An 18,397-nucleotide genomic window follows, 5' to 3' on the forward strand; every position below is an offset into this window, starting at 1 on the left:
GCCATTAGGAGGTGGCAGGGATGGTGGATGACATGTTACCCAGGCGAGACAGCTGCGATGCTGTAGACCACTGTTGGGGACATCTTAAAGAACAAAACTGGTAGTTTTTAAATGAGTAATGTCTGTGTTATCAGGGGCTTTTTGGCCCCTAAATGTGGTTGTTTTTTAGCAACCTGTCACTGGCTTTCTAGCAGGAATACTGCCATGAAAAGTGATGGTTTTTTAAAAAGTTGTGATTCCAGCCAGGATTGTGCCACCAAAACTAGATGTTTTAAGCCAAAACATCTTTTCCTAACCATGCTGAAGTGGTTTTGATGGTTAAGCCTAACCACACAGTAACCACACTGTTGTTGAAATGTAAAATTTCAATGCATCAGCTACATAAGATACACATGTAATGAATGTTTGGTTTGTAGAAATGCACAATGCCAACATTTGTTGTGATGATCGGGTTGAATTGGCACCACACCAGTTCCTTCATATCACCATCATATCCTGCATCTACTTTCCTTAGCTGTCTTCCAGTGAAATCCCCAAGTCCTAGTTCATGAGATCCCCAAGTCCTAGTTCATGAGATCCCCAAGTCCTAGTTCATGAGATTAGTCACTTCCTGATGTCCCAAGCCTTCAAAGTCGATAGGGAAAGAGACATCTGTGCTGCTTTCCAGAGAGCTCTCCTCTTTCCTCTACTTTGGCCCAGATGTTTGTCACCCAGGAACCAGCTCAGTGCTGTAAAGAATGCTTCAGGGCAACTGGACTCCAAGATGCATCCTCAGACCTTTCCATAACTGGAGTCCTCCAGAAGAGTTTGTGACCAAGTTATGACCAGCAGTTGGTCTCTGCTCCAACAGCAGCAGTATCCAGTCAATTAAGAAACTGATCGACGTTCCATGTCTTCCCCTATTCCTGTCATTGTTCATGAGTCTGATAGTAGCTGAGTGGATGACCCCATTTGTCCTTCAGCTTCTGACAGCGGAAGGCCAAAAGTAGTTTCTAATAAAGGGCAGCACTTTATACATCACATCTTCACATCTTCCCTAAAGTTCTTAACCTCTCAAATACACTCTAAATCTAAGACTGTCTCAGTAGATATGTCAGCTGTTGCCCAGAGACACCACACCTGAGGTGGGGTGTATTATCCTCCTACCCACTACTAATTTTTCTTCTTCTTTAGACTTAGTCTTAGTCTATAAATGAAAATGCTTATTAGTTGCAGTCAGATTTTAAAGTTGTGACATTTTAGTCAACTTTTAGACATAACTTTAAATTTAAATATTTTTTCTCTTCAAACTAATCTAACTTAGTCTTGCCACCAGACAGTCAGAGATCTCCACCTTCTGATAGTCTGGGGACACTCCTTTCTAAAGTGTGTTTAACACACTGGAGAAAACGGCCGGCAACAAAGCAACGCCTCTTGCATTTTTGAAAAGGACACGCCCTCCCGGAAATGTGCGCTCCCCCTTTTCTCGTCTGCAAGGACACAAACACACAGAGAGCTTGAAAATGGATGCAGAGAGATTTAACTCCGTTTTATCAAACGTGTGCTCAGTCCACAAGATTGTGGAAATGAAGGACTTACAGTGACTTGAGCCATTTTGTACCACTACACGTGTTTCTAGTCGGACTATGTTTACGAGCACAAGAGTTCAGCGAGCCACCAAAGGACCGCCCTGCGGATTTACTATTGGTTCTGCAACTTAGGGAGTTTTTTTAAACTCTAAAATTGTATCCGCCCATCTAAACACAAAATCAGGGAGAAAGTCATCAGTCTTTAGTTAAGCAAAGCCTCTAAAGACTGACTTGTGAGTCTAAATCTAACTGGGCTAATATGAGTATCCACTGCTAACATTTTAGCCTCATCTCAACAACAAAAACAAAACATGCATTTATTTATAGTATTTCTTATCAAATACCTATTTTTAGCTTGTCAACATCTTGTCTTCATCATGGAAAAAAGATGGTCAAAAAATATTTTTCATCCTAGTTTTTGTTAACAAATCTAACACTGCTTCAACCTCAGATAAGAAGAATAAGAGAATAGTTAAATCTAATGTCAGACTGTCCATGGCCTCATCTTTTCCCCATCCTTCATTGAGTAGAAGTGCCCCCACCCCACTCCTCTTTATCAGACAACAGGTGTGAGCCACCTTCTGCTTCAGGTGTCCTGGATGCTCTTTGGTTTGGGCGTTAGGGATTTTTCATGTATTATTCTTCGAATTTTCCCAAACAAAGACCTGCTTCTTTCCAGTGCTGTTGTGATTCCAGCAACCTTGATCAACCTTCTTCCTCTAACATGATGAACAGAATCTGATCAAACATTTGAGTGTTTGTTTGTCAAAAAAAAATTGAGATGGAATAATTTTACAATTATGGGACATTTAAAAGAGTACACCAGTGGACTTGCAATAGCAAATACTGGGCCACCTTTTTTGTGTTGCTCCCGATGGCTGATGGATGATGCAGGCCCAGCTGGGAGTAAATTGCGTCCCTTACAGCCCTTCACCCCTGTTACCAGTTGTGAAGCTTGTTATAGAACAGAGCATGTACAATCTAGAAACAACTTGTACTATTTCTCGCAGAACTGCAGTAAAGCCAGTTCTATAAGTATGTGCATGGCCCTTTAACTGTGTGCCAAGCTTGCACCTTGCTCAGTGAGAGTTCAGGGGGCAGTTGCCCATGTCAGTGCTGCCAGAGAGTGCAGTGATCTCATGATAAACCTTGACAGGGATTACAAAAGTCCATCAGGGATTCATGTATTTACAAATTCTCAATTACTCTGGGAAATAACTATATACATCTTAAGTATTAAAAATTCAAAACAGTTCTTCATATCTGCACTGGACAAAGATGGGAATTTATCCAAGGCGAAGTAATGGATAAAAGGTGAAAAAGAGAAGAGGACAGGGAAGAGGGCAGGGGAGGAGGTGAGGACAAGTACTTTACTGTAGCTGTGTTGAATTAGTCAGAGGCTTTTCCCCACAGCCTATCCTTGGAAGGCTTAAAGGAGAGCATTTATAAAGCATCAGTGAGCTTTTTGATGCAGTGATGTTGAGTCACGTAATGAAGTCTGTGCCTTTACCCCAGCTTACCTTCGACTTTGTCATTTCCATCCAGCTGGATTTGAGGGGAATTGAATTTGTCCTTTCACATTGAAAATTAGAGTAAAAAAAGAAGAAGAACAGAACGACAAAAAATCTTGTGTAAAAACTAGTGGACGGTTAAAAATATAAGACAGCAGAGTTCATTATGTACTATGAAAACCAAGAGGCGGTTGCAAAGTGACACAGAATAGAGAATGGTGATATTGTTGGAGTTTCTAGATTTGTTTTCCCCAGTAAATTCTTTTAAAATGATTTTCTTTAAAAGGTAATTTTACCACAGCTTTTCTGAAAAGAATAACATCATTATGTACCAGCTGTAGTGGAAATGATAAAAGTGTTAGACATAGTTTAGAAGAGTTTCTTAGAAGAGCCATTCATATTTTTTGGCATTACTGCATGTACAGTCCTGAGAGATTTTATGGCTTTTTCTTCATAAAATAAGTACATAATTACTGCCCTTTAAAGGAAACTTATAGGAATTTTATATAAATTCCATGGGAAATTATAAGGAAATATAAGAGTCCATAAAGTCCTTCTTTCTTTGCCATAAAATGTATTACATTTACAGTAAAAGAAGATAAATGGGGCTATTCTGGGGGCTATTATAAATCGACTTAAGTTTTACACCATGAAGCTCTTAGACTATGAGGCAGGAGTTTGACTCTGGAGAGAAATACATAAGGAATTTTAAATAAAACATTATAATTTGGCAAGTAAAGGTTCAAGTCTCTGTATGGACCAAGTTTGGAGTGTGGGCTGGCAGATGGAGAAGTGCCAGATGGTCCCCTGGGCACTGCCAGGGTGCCCTTGAGCAAGGCACCAAACTCCAGGGGCACCGTATTATGGCTGTCCCTGCGCCACCCCTCTGCCATAATAGCATGTGTCTCTTGGGTGTAATAGGATGGATATGGGAGAGTCACATTTCATCTTCCAACTGCCTTGTGTGACAAATAAATAAAGATAGAAATGTTGAAAATCAAAATTAAATTGTACTTCCAGATGACTATGAGCACAGAGAGTATCAGGCTAAGAGGTATTTTTTATTATTCAGCCAGGCAAAATGTCCAAAGCAACGTTGTTCAAAACATTTCATTGGGATCAGAATGATCCAGATTTGGAAATCCCATTTTTTGCTAGCTAATCCATCAGACTTTTGTGCCGGTTTTTCAAAGATTACCAAATCCAGATAGCATTCTTAATGAGACTACATATCACAATGTAAGCAATCTGACAACAAACACTGCAGTCAACACTAATCGCTATACTGTAGTGTAGGTGCTGCCAAATAGAATGAAACAGAAATCCTCAAGATTGTAACTTGTAACTCAGTACAGTAGAATCACATTCTTTTTTCTTTTTTTTAAAAAAAAGGATGTTGTCCCCATAAAATAATGCCCCAAATAGCTAGTCCAATCCAGTTTCAGATTGATTTTTTTTTTTTTAAACAACCCATTTTCAAGATTTGATCCAATCCAATATCTGAAATCTTATCTGATTACTGCTGAAAAACTAGACCCAAGAACCAACCCAATCACCATCAAATATGATGGCACTGTACGTTTCTGGGAACCACAGATATGTTAATTGGTAGGTCATTATGTACCAGATATGTTGAAACTTAAGCACTGCTGTGCTTAACTTGTGGTTAGGTTTATTTAAAAAAAAGAAAAACATTTGGCAATGGTTTGTAAAAGATCATGCTTTGCCTTAAAATACATGGTTTTGGAAGCATAATCTCAGCAGGAAACAGTGATGTCCAAGTTAAAAAACAACCACTTTTTGTGGCACTACCGCAGCAGGAAACACAGAAATGTCTCGATAAAAAATGATGGCTTTCCCCTGTAGAAAAACAGCGACGACTCGCTGAAACACACCCATGTTTGGGGGCTACAAAAAACAGAAAACACAGCAGTGGGTTGCTAGAAAACAACTGGTTTGGTTGTTTGTTGGTCTCGAAACAGCTGGCAGGCAGCTTGGCAGGTGTCTTGCCTAGGTGTCATGCTATCCACCAATCCCTCTTCCTCCTGATGGATGCAAATTCAGCTCATATCCCACGTCGTTTTAGAAACATTGATTAAATATGTGCAAATGTAACATGGTCCTATTTGTGGCTTGCAGAAATGTACATTATTAATATTTTCTTCTGCTGACTGAACTGCCAAGAACACATTCTGCTGCGTGTATTGCAATAATCATCTGTTACCATGTAATTCCATACAGTATTACTTTCTCTACCAACTTATTCATGTGTCTGTCTTTTGTGTCATTATATGCCCTAACTAGAGATGTTCAGTGAACGTGTTTAGCTCAGCTGTACTTCACATTATGTTATTTCCTTGTTAAAAGCCTATTAAAAGACAGCAAAAGCAACAGAAACAATTCTGATCAAATAACTATGTCGTAAGTACTAGGCTGCTGAGCTAATAACCTTATTAGTTTTGTACTAAACTGAATGTAAAAGCAACAGACAACACGTTACTTAACCTAGGACAGTTAGAATCAGGTGCTGCATTCACTTACTGTCGTCGCACTGAAAAGCTTTTGTGATACTTTAATAGGAACTGAAGTGCATATGTTTTCACTCACATACACACTAAAGTGCAGTGGATGCTCAAGTGCATATAGTGTATAGTCAGTGGCAACCAATCTTTGAACTGAACTGAGCAAAGATTTGTGATTTCCCCCTCCGGTCCTTACAGCTGTGACCAAATAGTCCTGTGGCTCTACAGGGAGGCTGGTCTCTTGCTTCACTTGATGAATAACACCCTCTGGTGAATGCGTATGGTGCCAGGAGGATTTTTTGTACTTCGTAGATGTTGATATTGCCTGGGATGCTGCATGTGTACTTTCTCAGTGTGTTTTTTACAAGTCCTACAGCTCCTATGACAAGTCGGTCTGTCTCTAGTTTCATTTTGGCCTTCATTTCCTGTTCTTCATTACTGGTTATTTCTTTTCTTATATTACAAACCAATAATCATGTATCCTGATTCCTGTGTATCATGTGTTACAAAAGGAAGGCCACAAATAAACATTTAAAATTTCTCCTAAACCAAACCTTGTAAGTGACAAAATAAAATTTGAGGGTCTGATTTTGTTTGCATAATGTTCTTTCCCACTGCAAAAATAGAACACACTTTACACATATGCTAAGAAGATACATCACAGTCTGCTGAGATAAAATTTACATGAGCAGTTCATATGTAGGCGAATGCCTGGTGAAAGCATAATGTCTTTCAGGCATGTGGAAGTTTGTCTTAGGGCTTAAAAACGACCCTATAAAAAGAAGGTCTCAGGGTCAATCCAGATCATATCCTCTCTGTCTAACAGCCATGAGAGGAGGTGTGGCTCAGTGATATAACAGTTGTTTATATGCAGTAACCCATCTAAATCAGAATCCAGTTAAGGTGTCAAGCTGTGCACCTGAACCTTTGATTCACCGTGACTGAGCTGCTGTGTAACCATGAATAAGCAAGTTAACTAAATATTCTAATTCCCCTTCCTCCTGCTCATTAAGTACTACTCACTCCAGTTCAGTGTGGATATATAGATAGACTGTAAGTTTGCTAATAGCATTTTGTTCTGAGACAATATAATGTTTATCAGGGTGGGTGGGTTAGTCGGTAGGTAGGTAGGTAAGTAGGGAGGTAGGTAGGTAAGTAAGTAAGTAAGTAGTATTGGTCGGTTGGTGGGTCAGTCGATCAATAGATAGATATAGACTTAAAAAAAACAGGTAAAAACAGTGATACACACATATCACATGAGAAAAAATATGTATCATCAGAAAAATAAACCTTAGCATATTCTGTAGGAATTAGATATATATCTATATAATATACAATATAAAGAATATACTATAATACACTAAAATTAAGAATACAAAAAAACCCTTAAATATTAAACATGTATCCATAGGATAACATACTTAAGAATATATATACATAAAAACAAGCATGCAAATTTGAGGGTACTTAACCTTAACAAATAAAACTTTTTATGAATGGCCAAGCTGAAAATTGATTCTAGTTATTCACGTTCCTTTTCACTGGGCTGGTGCTGCCTCTCTCGTTCCACCTACGGGCATGGAGAATTTATAAAACTTTAACATTCTTGCAATTCCTAAAAAGTTACTAATATGTGACTGTGAATTACAGCTCAACACATATGAGGATAAGGTTTCTATTCTTAAAAAAAGAAGTACCTTTCAACCTTGGTTATCATTTCGAAATCCATACTGAGAAAAATAGGAACATAAGTAGTTTTTAGCCTTTGTAAAAAGATTTTGATCAAAGTAATTTAAGCTATCCCCAACCACTGGGGAAGACTATGTTTTTGAAGATAAGTATCACTGATGGTATTATTTAACCACTGCCAGCTTTATTTGTATAGCACTTCTAAAAAAACACAGTTACAAAGTGCTTTATAAAACAAGATAGAATAGAACAAATCATCCAGATAAAAACAACATAAATTAATAAAACATTAACCAGTTAAAACAGAGTGTGTAATAAAAATTATAAAAATCATAAAGAGGTGTAGAAACTGTAAAATGCCTTCCTGTAAAAGTAGGCTCTGAGGAGTGATTTATAAGAAGGTACTGAATTTGCTAACCTAAGTTCCTCAAGGAGGGAATTCTACAGCTCTCAAAAATTAGATTTAGCATTCCCAAATACATTAGTAGCCAACAGAATGGAACCTGGCAGGGGGACAGAACAAAAGCACATATTAAGCAATGCTCAGAGAGCTTCCTCTTGTTTTATTCATTATTTCTTTTTTAAAAGTAACTGCATAATGTTAGAGAAAGTTAAAAAAAAAAGAGTTTCTATATAATTGTCTCAGACAAAGAAGACTCCGAAGACCGGTCAAAACCACAACTGTGGGGACATTATTAAATTGCCTGTGCATAAGAGATGCTAAAAATTGATTTCACCTCCTGTGTGTTTGCATTTGTTTGCTCAAAGAAAACAAAGTGAAATTCCCACATATGAAATTTACCTCTAAAGTGCTTTTTTATTATATTATCAAATAAATTCTCATGATACGCTTTAGGGATGAGCAAGTACACCATTATCTGTATCTGTTCAACCAGCTTTATTATCTGTATTCGTATCTGTATCTGTTCAACCAGCTTTATTATCTGTATCCGTATCTGTATCTGTTCAACCAGCTTTATTATCTGTATTCGTATCTGTATCTGTTCAACCAGCTTTATTGTCTGTATCCATATCTGTATCTGTTCAACCAGCTTTATTATCTGTATCCATATCTGTATCTGTTCAACCAGCTTTATTATCTGTATCCATATCTGTATCTGTATCTGTTCAACCAGCTTTATTATCTGTATCCATATCTGTATCTGTTCAACCAGCTTTATTATCTGTATTCGTATCTGTTCAACCAGCTTTATTATCTGTATCCATATCTGTTCAACCAGCTTTATTATCTGTATCCATATGTGTATCTGTTCAACCAGCTTTATTATCTGTATCTGTATCCGTATCTGTATCTGTATCTGTTAAACCAGCTAAATTATCTGTATTCATATCTGTACTCGGAATAGGCCGGGTTTAACCCAGACGTGGGTAGAGTTTAAACTGGTAATGGGTGTGGTATTTAAACCTGGCATTGATATGGGTTGTGTTACATATGCTGCTTGAGTGTGTGTGTGTGTGTGTGTGTGTGTGTGTGTGTGTGGTGAGCAGAGTGGTTACAGGTGTCAGATCACTTTTGACAATGGATGAAATGAGGATTTTTCTTTATCATGAGTACGTATATTGACAAATTTTACTCAAATAATACTCATACCCAAAAAAAGTACATTATACATTCCATAAATTTGTATCATCCAGGTATTCATCTCAGCCCTATTATACTTATACATACACACATTTATAAAGTAAAGAAATAAAAGAGGTGAAGGTCAAGTAATCTTCATTTGTTTTCTATGCTTGATATTTTTTTGGTATGTGGGTCTTTCAAATCAGTTTGAGCGTCTATGGTTTGCATGTTCCACATTTTATCGTACCTGTGTCATGCAGTGTGGAATTCAACTCAGCCCCTCAAAGTCTTGGTCTTGTCTTAGTCTTCATACAGTCTGGTCTTGGTCATGACCTGGTCTTGGTTTAGGCGGTCTTGACTATAGCACTGATTTTATATAAAGTCTCTTCTATCTCAAGAACAATAACTTAGTAGAGAATATAACTGCCTCTCTCTTTACAAGCTGAATTAATCTCCACTATTATATCACCACTGCATGCAAGTCCTTCTTCAACAGTCCCCACAATCTAGCACGTCATACCACAAATCAAAAGAAATGGAGGCGAATTAATGTACTGTTACTACTCTGCGGAAGGATTTCGTTACATGTAAACTGAGTACAGATATACAAGCAGCCTCAGTAACTATATTATTAATGAAGGAAGTGTGTTATATACTACAATCTGCATATATTACAAACAACAAGCATGGTCCTATCATCTTCCACTGACCCACATTGAGAAAATAATGTTGTTGTTTTTTTACTTGATCTTTCTGTCGTCTTACATGGACGTGTGGCTTTGTGAGTCTGTGTGTGGGTGTCAGAGCATAGTTCCCACAGCACCAGAAAAACAGTGCCACCAACAGCAGGACTTATTAGCCTGGTATACTTGCTCTGGGCCGCCATCCATCCATCACAAACGCCATATTTAATTGTCTGAAAGCCATGTTTAGATCCGGCAAACTGCCGCTTAATTCAAGGCAGCGTGCAGGAACGGAGCTAGGAAATAATCTGGTGATGGATGACTATGACCCTCCTTTGGGTAGACTTCGACGAGTGGACAGCTGGATGGATCGAGCAAAGCGGAGAAAGGAGAACAAGGAGAGAGGGAGGGAGAGAAAAAGAGGAGGAAAACTTGGTATTCAGAGAATCACTCCAACTTTTCATCTGCCCTCAGGCCGGCAGGGGCTCAAGGGAATAACAAGCGTCTCCTTCAACCCCTTTCTCTGTTCCCGGGATACAGAGAAGTAAAACCCTCTAAAAATAGTGTGACTGTATTTCTTTGCGTGTGTGTGTGTGTCTGCTGGCAAGCGTGGGCGGACTACATGCATAATGACTTCCATTAACCTTCACACTCTTGAAAGATGGCGGAAAAGATTAACTGTGCATCTAGTATGACGCAGAGCATGTTGAAGATTTTTATGGGTTCAGTGTTGAGTTTGCTAGTGTTGTTCTAATCGGAGATTCTGTTCTTAAATAAGGGTAATGTATTATGTGTGTGAACTACCTCTTGTCTGTAAGAGATGGCCTGAGGCACCCTCTGTTCTATTTATGAAAAAAAAGATCCTCTTGAGTATGACCCATTTAAATCTAGAGAATATACAGTTTCAATTTAGTATGTGCTATATGGAGTGTGGCATTCAAAAGCACTCCATTTTCTTTCTTTCCTTCAAAAATACTGGTTTAAAATGTGTACACTGTTAAGATTCATGATTTCAATAACTCATTCAAAGTTTTAATAGAAAGGTATTTTTTTTTCTACTTCAAATTACTGTTATTTGTTTCAATGTATTTAAAGCAACAGTTCATCCCAAAATCAAAAACGCATATCTGTCCTCTCACCTATCACCTTTATCAGTCTAGATTGTTTTGGTGTGAGTTGCAGAGTGTTGGAGATACCAGCTGTAGAGAGGTCTGCCTTCTCTCCAGTATAATGGAACTATATGGCACTCAGCTTGTGGTGCTTAAAGCACCAAACAAAAAAACAACAACCAAAAAACAAACAAACAAACAAAACAATACTCACGATAATCCACAGAGGAGGAGATGATTGTTTGCATGAACCTGTATATAACAATCTAAAATAAAGACCAGAATAGCATTCATTCTTTTTGCAGCAGAAAAGTAAAACTTCTGTCTTCTGTGTCATCACATGCTTGTAGTGATGGAACTGCAGCACTTCGCACACACCAGAAGAATGAGGAATGCCTTTTCTCTCTGCTCATAAAAATATGCATATCTCAAAAAAAGAAATAATGTTTATAGTTCAAATAAGTTTTGGAATGTTTTAAAAAATATTTTAGAAATATTTTGTTGTGTTTCTACATTTAAAAATCTTTTGGATCAATATGTTTTGTGTTTTTATTTTTTAAAATCTGATGAAAAAAACATAAGAATTTTTGTATTGTTTTTTTTTAAATTACACAATTTCAACACTTTTATCAATTATTATGGTTTATTGACTTACATAACCTTTTGTCACAGGCTGTACAGAATTTAGGGATATGAAGCATCTGTAGATACTCCAAGAAATGACATCACAATAAGCAAAATCACCAATGTCGGCCCTGGCAGAACATTTCTATTGCAGAGTACAAAGGGATAAAGTCTGGAGCAGTTCCAGACTTTATCCCTTGGGACATCACAAATTGAATTCAAGTATTATAGTTTTTTTGAATTGGAGAGAGTTGCTCATATTTAATTATATTTTTATACTGTTTTAGATCATAAGAATGTATGAATTTTGAAAATACGTGTAGTTCTCCTTTAGTGTCTCCTTTAGTGTNTATATATATGTTTAAAAACTTAACAAGAAGGTTCATGGTTACAGGAAACATTTCTGCTGTTGAGTTTTTCAAATATATATTTTTTGAAACTCCGAGCACCACAAGCTGAGTGCTAGCTAGAGGGCAGATGCTCTACGGCCGATATTTCCAACACTCAACAACTTACACCAAAACAATCAAGACTGATCAAAAGCACTACAAGTAAAAGGATAAATATGTCTTTTCTGATTTGGGGGTAAACAGTCCCTTTACGGTGGTGACACATTGTTGTTGCACTGCTCTGATTTGGGCATCGTGATTGATGGCACCAAGTTAGTTGAAGTGTTCTCCAGTCTGGATCAGTTGGTGCAGACAGTCAAAAGATTTTATTTTTTGAGTTCAAGAGTTTTGTTGGTTATGATTACATTGCACTCACCAAAGTTATGGCTGTCTTAGAAAATGTATGAAAACAGTGGTTCCAAAACTGGGGTGCTTGCCTTCTAAAACAGGTTTAAAGTTACAGAATTGGGAGCACAGTGAAGGTTTGGTTGAATGTGTGTCCATCTTGAGGTTTTTAAACTAACTTCAGCCTCACCTGCAATACTGTCTGTGCTTTTCTGCTTGTGGTTTTGCTCCCCACCTGAATATGTGTAGTTGCGCTGTTTCTTCCTCTACTTTTCCCAACCTAAAAATGTTACATTTTACATCAATCTAAAGGTCTGCTTCACATTTTAGATTAAGTAATTTTTAAAGCTTATTTGATGGGGGGAAAAAAATCATATTATTATTTATTTTCAACTTTCACTGCTGGAAAGATGGTCTTTTCATTAAATTGGTCTGTCTATGCAGCAGAGAGATGCAAACACTTTTGAAATTGGTGCTACATGACCAGAGAAAACAGGGAGAGGGGGTTGCAGCATTCACTTTTGCTCAAGAGACAGAAAACCTACAACTACCAGAATGCACTGCACTGCACAGGACTAATAAATGCTCCCGCTGGTAGGTAACATAATGCGAGCTCATCCATTTGACACAGTGACAGCTGGCTGGTAACAATCAATCTGGAATTGCAGTTAAACAGCAAGAAAAAACATGTTTCTGGAAGCATTTGAGGCAAGAAATATGCAACTCAGCAACAGAATCTTGGTTTAGATTTGATCAACACTGCTTACTTATATCGCTTGTTATCAAATTTTTCGGCCTCTGTTTTCGCTGTTCAGGAAACAGTATGGCGCCCACTGCCTTTTACAAACTCTCGCTATTTCAGCTTAACAGGGCACTAAATTATGTTTCTGAAAACATTTCAGGCAAGAAATAGGCGGTACACAAACACAATCTTAATTTATATTCCATCAGCACTGCCTAGATTTAACATTTGATCGGATAACAGTCTCAGTTTGAGAGAGAGAGAGAGAGAGAGAGAGAGAGAGAGTTTGAGAGAGAGAGAGTTTGAGAGAGAGAGAGAGAGAGAGATTGGGACGGGTTTCTCTCTTGATCTGCTTCTATACTCTTTGTGTCCACAGTGGTGGCATGGGTGGCGGACAGTACAAATGTTCAGCCAGTATTTAGAGCAACAGTCCAGGAGAGCCAGTGAAAGTCTGCCAGATGACACATTTTCAGGGCTTAAAGTGAAAAATTATCCTGATAAATAAAAGTAAAAAGTCCCTTGACATGCTGCTGTGCTTTGATGGTTATTTACACACTGTCCATAACAATAACTTTGTCAGCTGACAAACTGCACCAGACTCAGGTCAGGTTTGGTCAGGAAAATACGGCCCAGCGTGCTCACCTGTGTGTGTGGTGGAACTCCACCGTGCGCGATACAGAGAGCAGAGGAGAATTGTTAACGCGTGACCATGTAGAGACAGAAATGACATGATGACATAACACCATAAATAGTATACTGTTATGTTATTATATGAAGTGTCCGTCGCGCAAAATAATATAACTTTATTTTATAAAGAGATAAGAGCCCTCTCCTCTCCTCTTATATGCTTTACTCACAGCACAAGTGTGTGAATTGACCTGGATATTAAGCATTGGTAGCGCCAAATAATAATGGTTAAAGCGCTAAAATGGGGGGAAAAAATCAGCAGCAGCGGTCATATTTCAGTAGCGGCGGTGCACCGCTACTAGTTGCATATAGGGGAAACACTGCACGGCATGCTGTTTTCTCTCAGTGTCTGATAGCTGGTGGACAAGCTAACACAAGCTAATCATTCAAACGCAGTTCAATTGTCCATTTCTGTTGCACATTTACCCACACTCATTTGGATATCAGGCTGTAACGGACACCTAAACATGTGCTTGGAAGTAGTATGTGCGTGTGTGTGTGTGTGTGTGTGTGTGTGTGTGTGTGTGTGTGTGTGCACGTTGTTGTTTTTAGATCCTCCCCACTCAGCTCTTATTGGCCAGCTGAGTTTGATAACACTATACTATTGGTGGAACTACCCATGTGCTTCACTGAAAATCAGAAGATGATTCGTTAAATGCTAATTTATGCCAAGTTGTTATCAAAAAAATACATAAAAAAATAAATAAATAAATAAATAAATAAATACTAGAAATGTCTGTCGCCGGAGTACTTTAAGCCCTGCATTTTGCATCAGTGGGCTCTGTGCACCAGCTCCACTACTTCCTGAAAGGAAGTATGCATGAGTATTTCCTGTCTTATACTACTGGATTAAGTGATTAATCAGGTGTGAGGCACACCCAGCACACACCTGATTAATCACTTAATCCAGTAGTATAAGACAGGAAATACTCATGCATACTTCCTTTCAGGAAGTAGTGGAGCTGGTGCACAGAGCCCATTGCGGTATCCAGTGGATTTTGGTGGGAGACAAGCAGGGAGATCTAGGAACTGGTTAGATGGAGGGACGCTTACCATAAGTCCTTTAAAATATACCACCCACATTGTTATGATACAAAGCTGGTGGGAAATTGGTGAAATATCCCTTTGAGTATGGATTCCAACTATAGGTGAAACACTGAGGAGTGACAGCAGAAGAATATGGTTTGCAGCAAATTTCTGAGGAAGTTTGAAAGGAGCTCAAAGATATACAGTATTTGCATATACATCTGTTTTAGATAATGTCTTACACTGCAATTAAAATAAACCATGATAACCTTTAACCATGCAGCTCTTTAGCACATACAGTAAGCAAGTTGGTCTTGGAGTGGTCTTACAAACAAGTTGCAGACAAACAACTTTTAAGGACTCATCTTTCTGCCACAAATCAGTTTGACATCCAACAAGAAAATACAAACACAAATCTCATCTTTAGCCTTGCCTGACTTGTTGAAAGTAACGGCACTGAGACACCTTTGGACCCTGAACTGTGGTTGGCAGAGCTGTAACATTTAAAGACACAACCTCTGGCTATGACCTTTACTGATTGATGACCCTTCAGTGGCTGGGGGCTGAGGACTTAGACAATCTGACAATATGAAGGTGATGAGGAGGAGGAAGGGCATGAGAAGAGTGCAGCAGCCAGGAGAGTTAAGCAACCTTTGCTTTAGGAAATGTCAACACAGGGTGATGGTACTGTACCTGCAGACTTCCAACAGCAGAGTAGGCTGCGTAAGAGAACTGCTGCTTTGACAGGTCATTGGGTCCACGCTGATCGCATGGGGTGCCATTTGGCAGGAAACACTGGTGACTAGACCTGTCAGTAATGGTGTTTGGTGTGGAACCGGGAAGGCTGAGCAGAACTGTGTAATTGGACAGACGGACGTCAGTCAAACCAAGTCCCACCCACTGCCTGTAGAGGTATCTGGCTCTGGCTTCCTCGCTGTCATCTGATAGGATGGAGAAGGACCTGGAAGCAGCAGACAAAGAGAAGTACTTATTTTCTCATGCAGTAAAACAGTAGTTCCCTGCCACTATACAACTAGCCTCAGGTCAGCTCCATAAATATGGTCCTACTTTCCCATACAAACATTGGACAATTAGGACTTAAATCTGATCAAACAGTTCTTCTTGTGGTATTGCTTTTTTGCACTTCAAAAGATACAGTGTACCTCTGAGAGGAACTGAAAATGTCACCACATAATTTATTTTCCATTGGAAAAAAAAAAAAAAAATCATTAAAATTTGAATAAATACAATCATGTTTAAAAGAGTACTCTGCAAATTGTTAAACAAAAAAAACAAAAAACAAAAAAAGGTTAAATATTCATGTAAAACCTGGTGCCTACTAGGGGTGGGAATCATCAGAAAACCCATGATACAATATTACCACAATACTTGGGTCATGATTCAATATTATTGCGATATATTGCAATATCTTACCTTTTTTTCAAACTGCAAATTATTATTTTTTTTACTTTATTCATTTTCATTGCAGCAAAATGCGATGCAAAGCAAAGAGACTGACCAACACTGTTGTACAACCTTTCAGAAATGCTGCATACACCTGACAAACTGAACTGTGTGGGCGAAACACCTCACATGCAGGTATCCTGCTAACTGAATGGAAAAACCCATGTTGTCCCAAGTGTTGTCTGTTACAATGACAAGGTTTTTGTCAGCACTCCCCCATTCTTGTGCTGTATTTTGCAGGAGGTCTACAATGTTTGCTCCATTGTGACTTTCATGTACTGTGCTAGTTTGGAGAATGTGAGACAGCAGTCGCCGGTCCTCTGTGAGATAATGTGCTGTTACAGTCACATATGAATCTGCTGACCTTGAAGTCCAGGCGTCACAGGCAGTGTTGGGAACGTTACTTTAAAAAAGTAATTAGTTATAGTTACTAGTCACATTCCCCAAAAAGTAACTGAGTTAGTAACTGGGTTACTGCACTGTAAAAGTAATTAATTACCTGGAAAGATAACTATAGCATTACTTTTTTATAAAATGCTCAAATATGTCAAATTGCTTGGACAGCCCCCTTAATGGAACTGTAATGAAACTCAACACTGAATATGTTAAATGAATGAAATTGACATTTAATAGAAAAAAATCATTATTATAAAACATTGTACACTTATCTACACTACACTCCATTGTTTTGTGCGTGTGTGTGTGTGTGTGTAGAACCTCCATTAATCACGCAATTTAAATGTGAAAAGTCTCATTGACTGACCGTCAGCTGTGTGTATGCGGAGGAGAGGGGCGGAGGGAGCGGAGCTGTGGCGACATCCTGCAGTCCGACACACTATCATGCCTTTAGATTAACTTAGCCTATTAAACGGATATAGAGAAAGGCGACGTTTAGAGAGCAAGCCCAAATAAGCAACTCCACTTCAGAAACAAGCCCAAAAAAACGCAACCCGCGACTACCCATATATTTAAAACTACTACCATTATTTGTAAGCGACTTCACAAGAAAACAAGCCCAAAGTCGCCGCTGATAAGCGGACCTGACAACCCTGCCTGTGTGCTTGTGAATACCCGCCCTACTCTGCATCTGATTGGTTTATGATGAAATTTTACTCTCCCTCAGCCAATCATCATCACTTATGCTCCCCCCCTCAGCTGCCCTCACCAAAGAAAACAAATTTTAAAGCTCCGCTGAGAAGGAGCTTGTTTGGGTGAAAGCCGCTGAACTCAGCCGCTGAATGAACTCAAGTAAAGGCGAGTAACGGCGCATTTTATTGTGAGTAACGGTAACTTTTTCGATTACTCGTTACTGAAAAAAGTTGCGCCGTTAGTTACGCCGTTTATTTATAAGGCCGTTATTCCCATCACTGGTCACGGGTTAGTACCACCCTTCCTGCTGTACTAAAAAAATCCTCAACTTTATGCCTCACTTCTCTGTAGAACAGACATCTGGATGGAGTCATATTCCTGGGTTCCAGTCAGCGGCGGGTTCAGTATTAGCTTGGCCTTCAGCAGCTAATACTATCTCTGTATGGTGGAGTGTGAGGTGAGCCTTCATCTTTGTAGTATTCCCAGAGTATCTTATTCTCATATGACACTGCTTGCAAATGCATGTGTCATATCCAAGTCCTTCTTTCCTTCCAGGTTAAAAAAATCCAAAATAAGTCTAGACGTTTGATTTAAATGCCAACGGCACATTTCTGATTTCTTTCTCTGGTGCCTCCATCTTTGTTTTGTTTTTTTCACACACACAGTGGTACTCCCAAAAAAAAAAACCTCCGGGGCTGAGAAATGACACCGACACCTAAGTGTCAAAAACTGCAGCACTTTGAACGGCTACTAGAGGCTAGCCCCAGAAGCCAGTCAGTCCCCATAGAGCCCCATGTTAAAATGTCCAACTTTACAGCAGAAATAAACATGTTTAAAGCCTGGTACAAAAAAAATGTGATTTTGATTTTTGAATAGTTTTTTATATATATATATATATATGTATAACTGACCTGTTTAATTTTCATTGAGGCTTAAAGTTACACAAAATTAAGGGTGGGCCACTTTGAGTCCTCGCCTTCTCAGTCAGAGCCACCCCTCGCTCCTTCACAGCTCCAACCTCTCAACCAAATATCGTCAATTCCGGCTCCAAAAAGTCAAGATGGCAACAGCTAAAATGCCAAACTGGAGAAGGGCTCAACAATAACGATTGCCCAATTGCCCGGGGCAAGTAAAACTCACGGTCGGGCATGTAAACTAACACCTCACTTGCCCGATCGGGCAAGTTGCTTAAAATAGTAAAAGTTATTAACTAATTGATAAAATAAATGTATTTTAAAACGTGCTCTTCTGCTCTGATGCAGCGGTCTCTCTGCCTGAAGTCACAGGCACAGCTGTGTAACAATGTCCTGCCCACAGCCCCCACTGATATTATTTTGCGCGACGGACGCTTCATATAATAACAT

At 38.8% G+C, this 18,397-nt stretch overlaps 1 protein-coding gene across 1 annotated transcript in view; it reads right to left on the reverse strand.

The window, feature by feature from the left end:
• Positions 1-18,397, reverse strand: part of LOC126396257 (inactive N-acetylated-alpha-linked acidic dipeptidase-like protein 2) — a 770,727-nt gene that overhangs the window by 352,862 nt on the left and 399,468 nt on the right. The window contains exon 6 of the mRNA XM_050054195.1: positions 15,174-15,441. Within this exon, the coding sequence (XP_049910152.1) occupies positions 15,174-15,441 (268 nt within the window). The remainder of the gene's footprint in view (positions 1-15,173; positions 15,442-18,397) is intronic.

This window comes from Epinephelus moara, chromosome 10, assembly GCF_006386435.1.
Source record: "Epinephelus moara isolate mb chromosome 10, YSFRI_EMoa_1.0, whole genome shotgun sequence".
NCBI classification, from domain to species: domain Eukaryota; kingdom Metazoa; phylum Chordata; class Actinopteri; order Perciformes; family Serranidae; genus Epinephelus; species Epinephelus moara.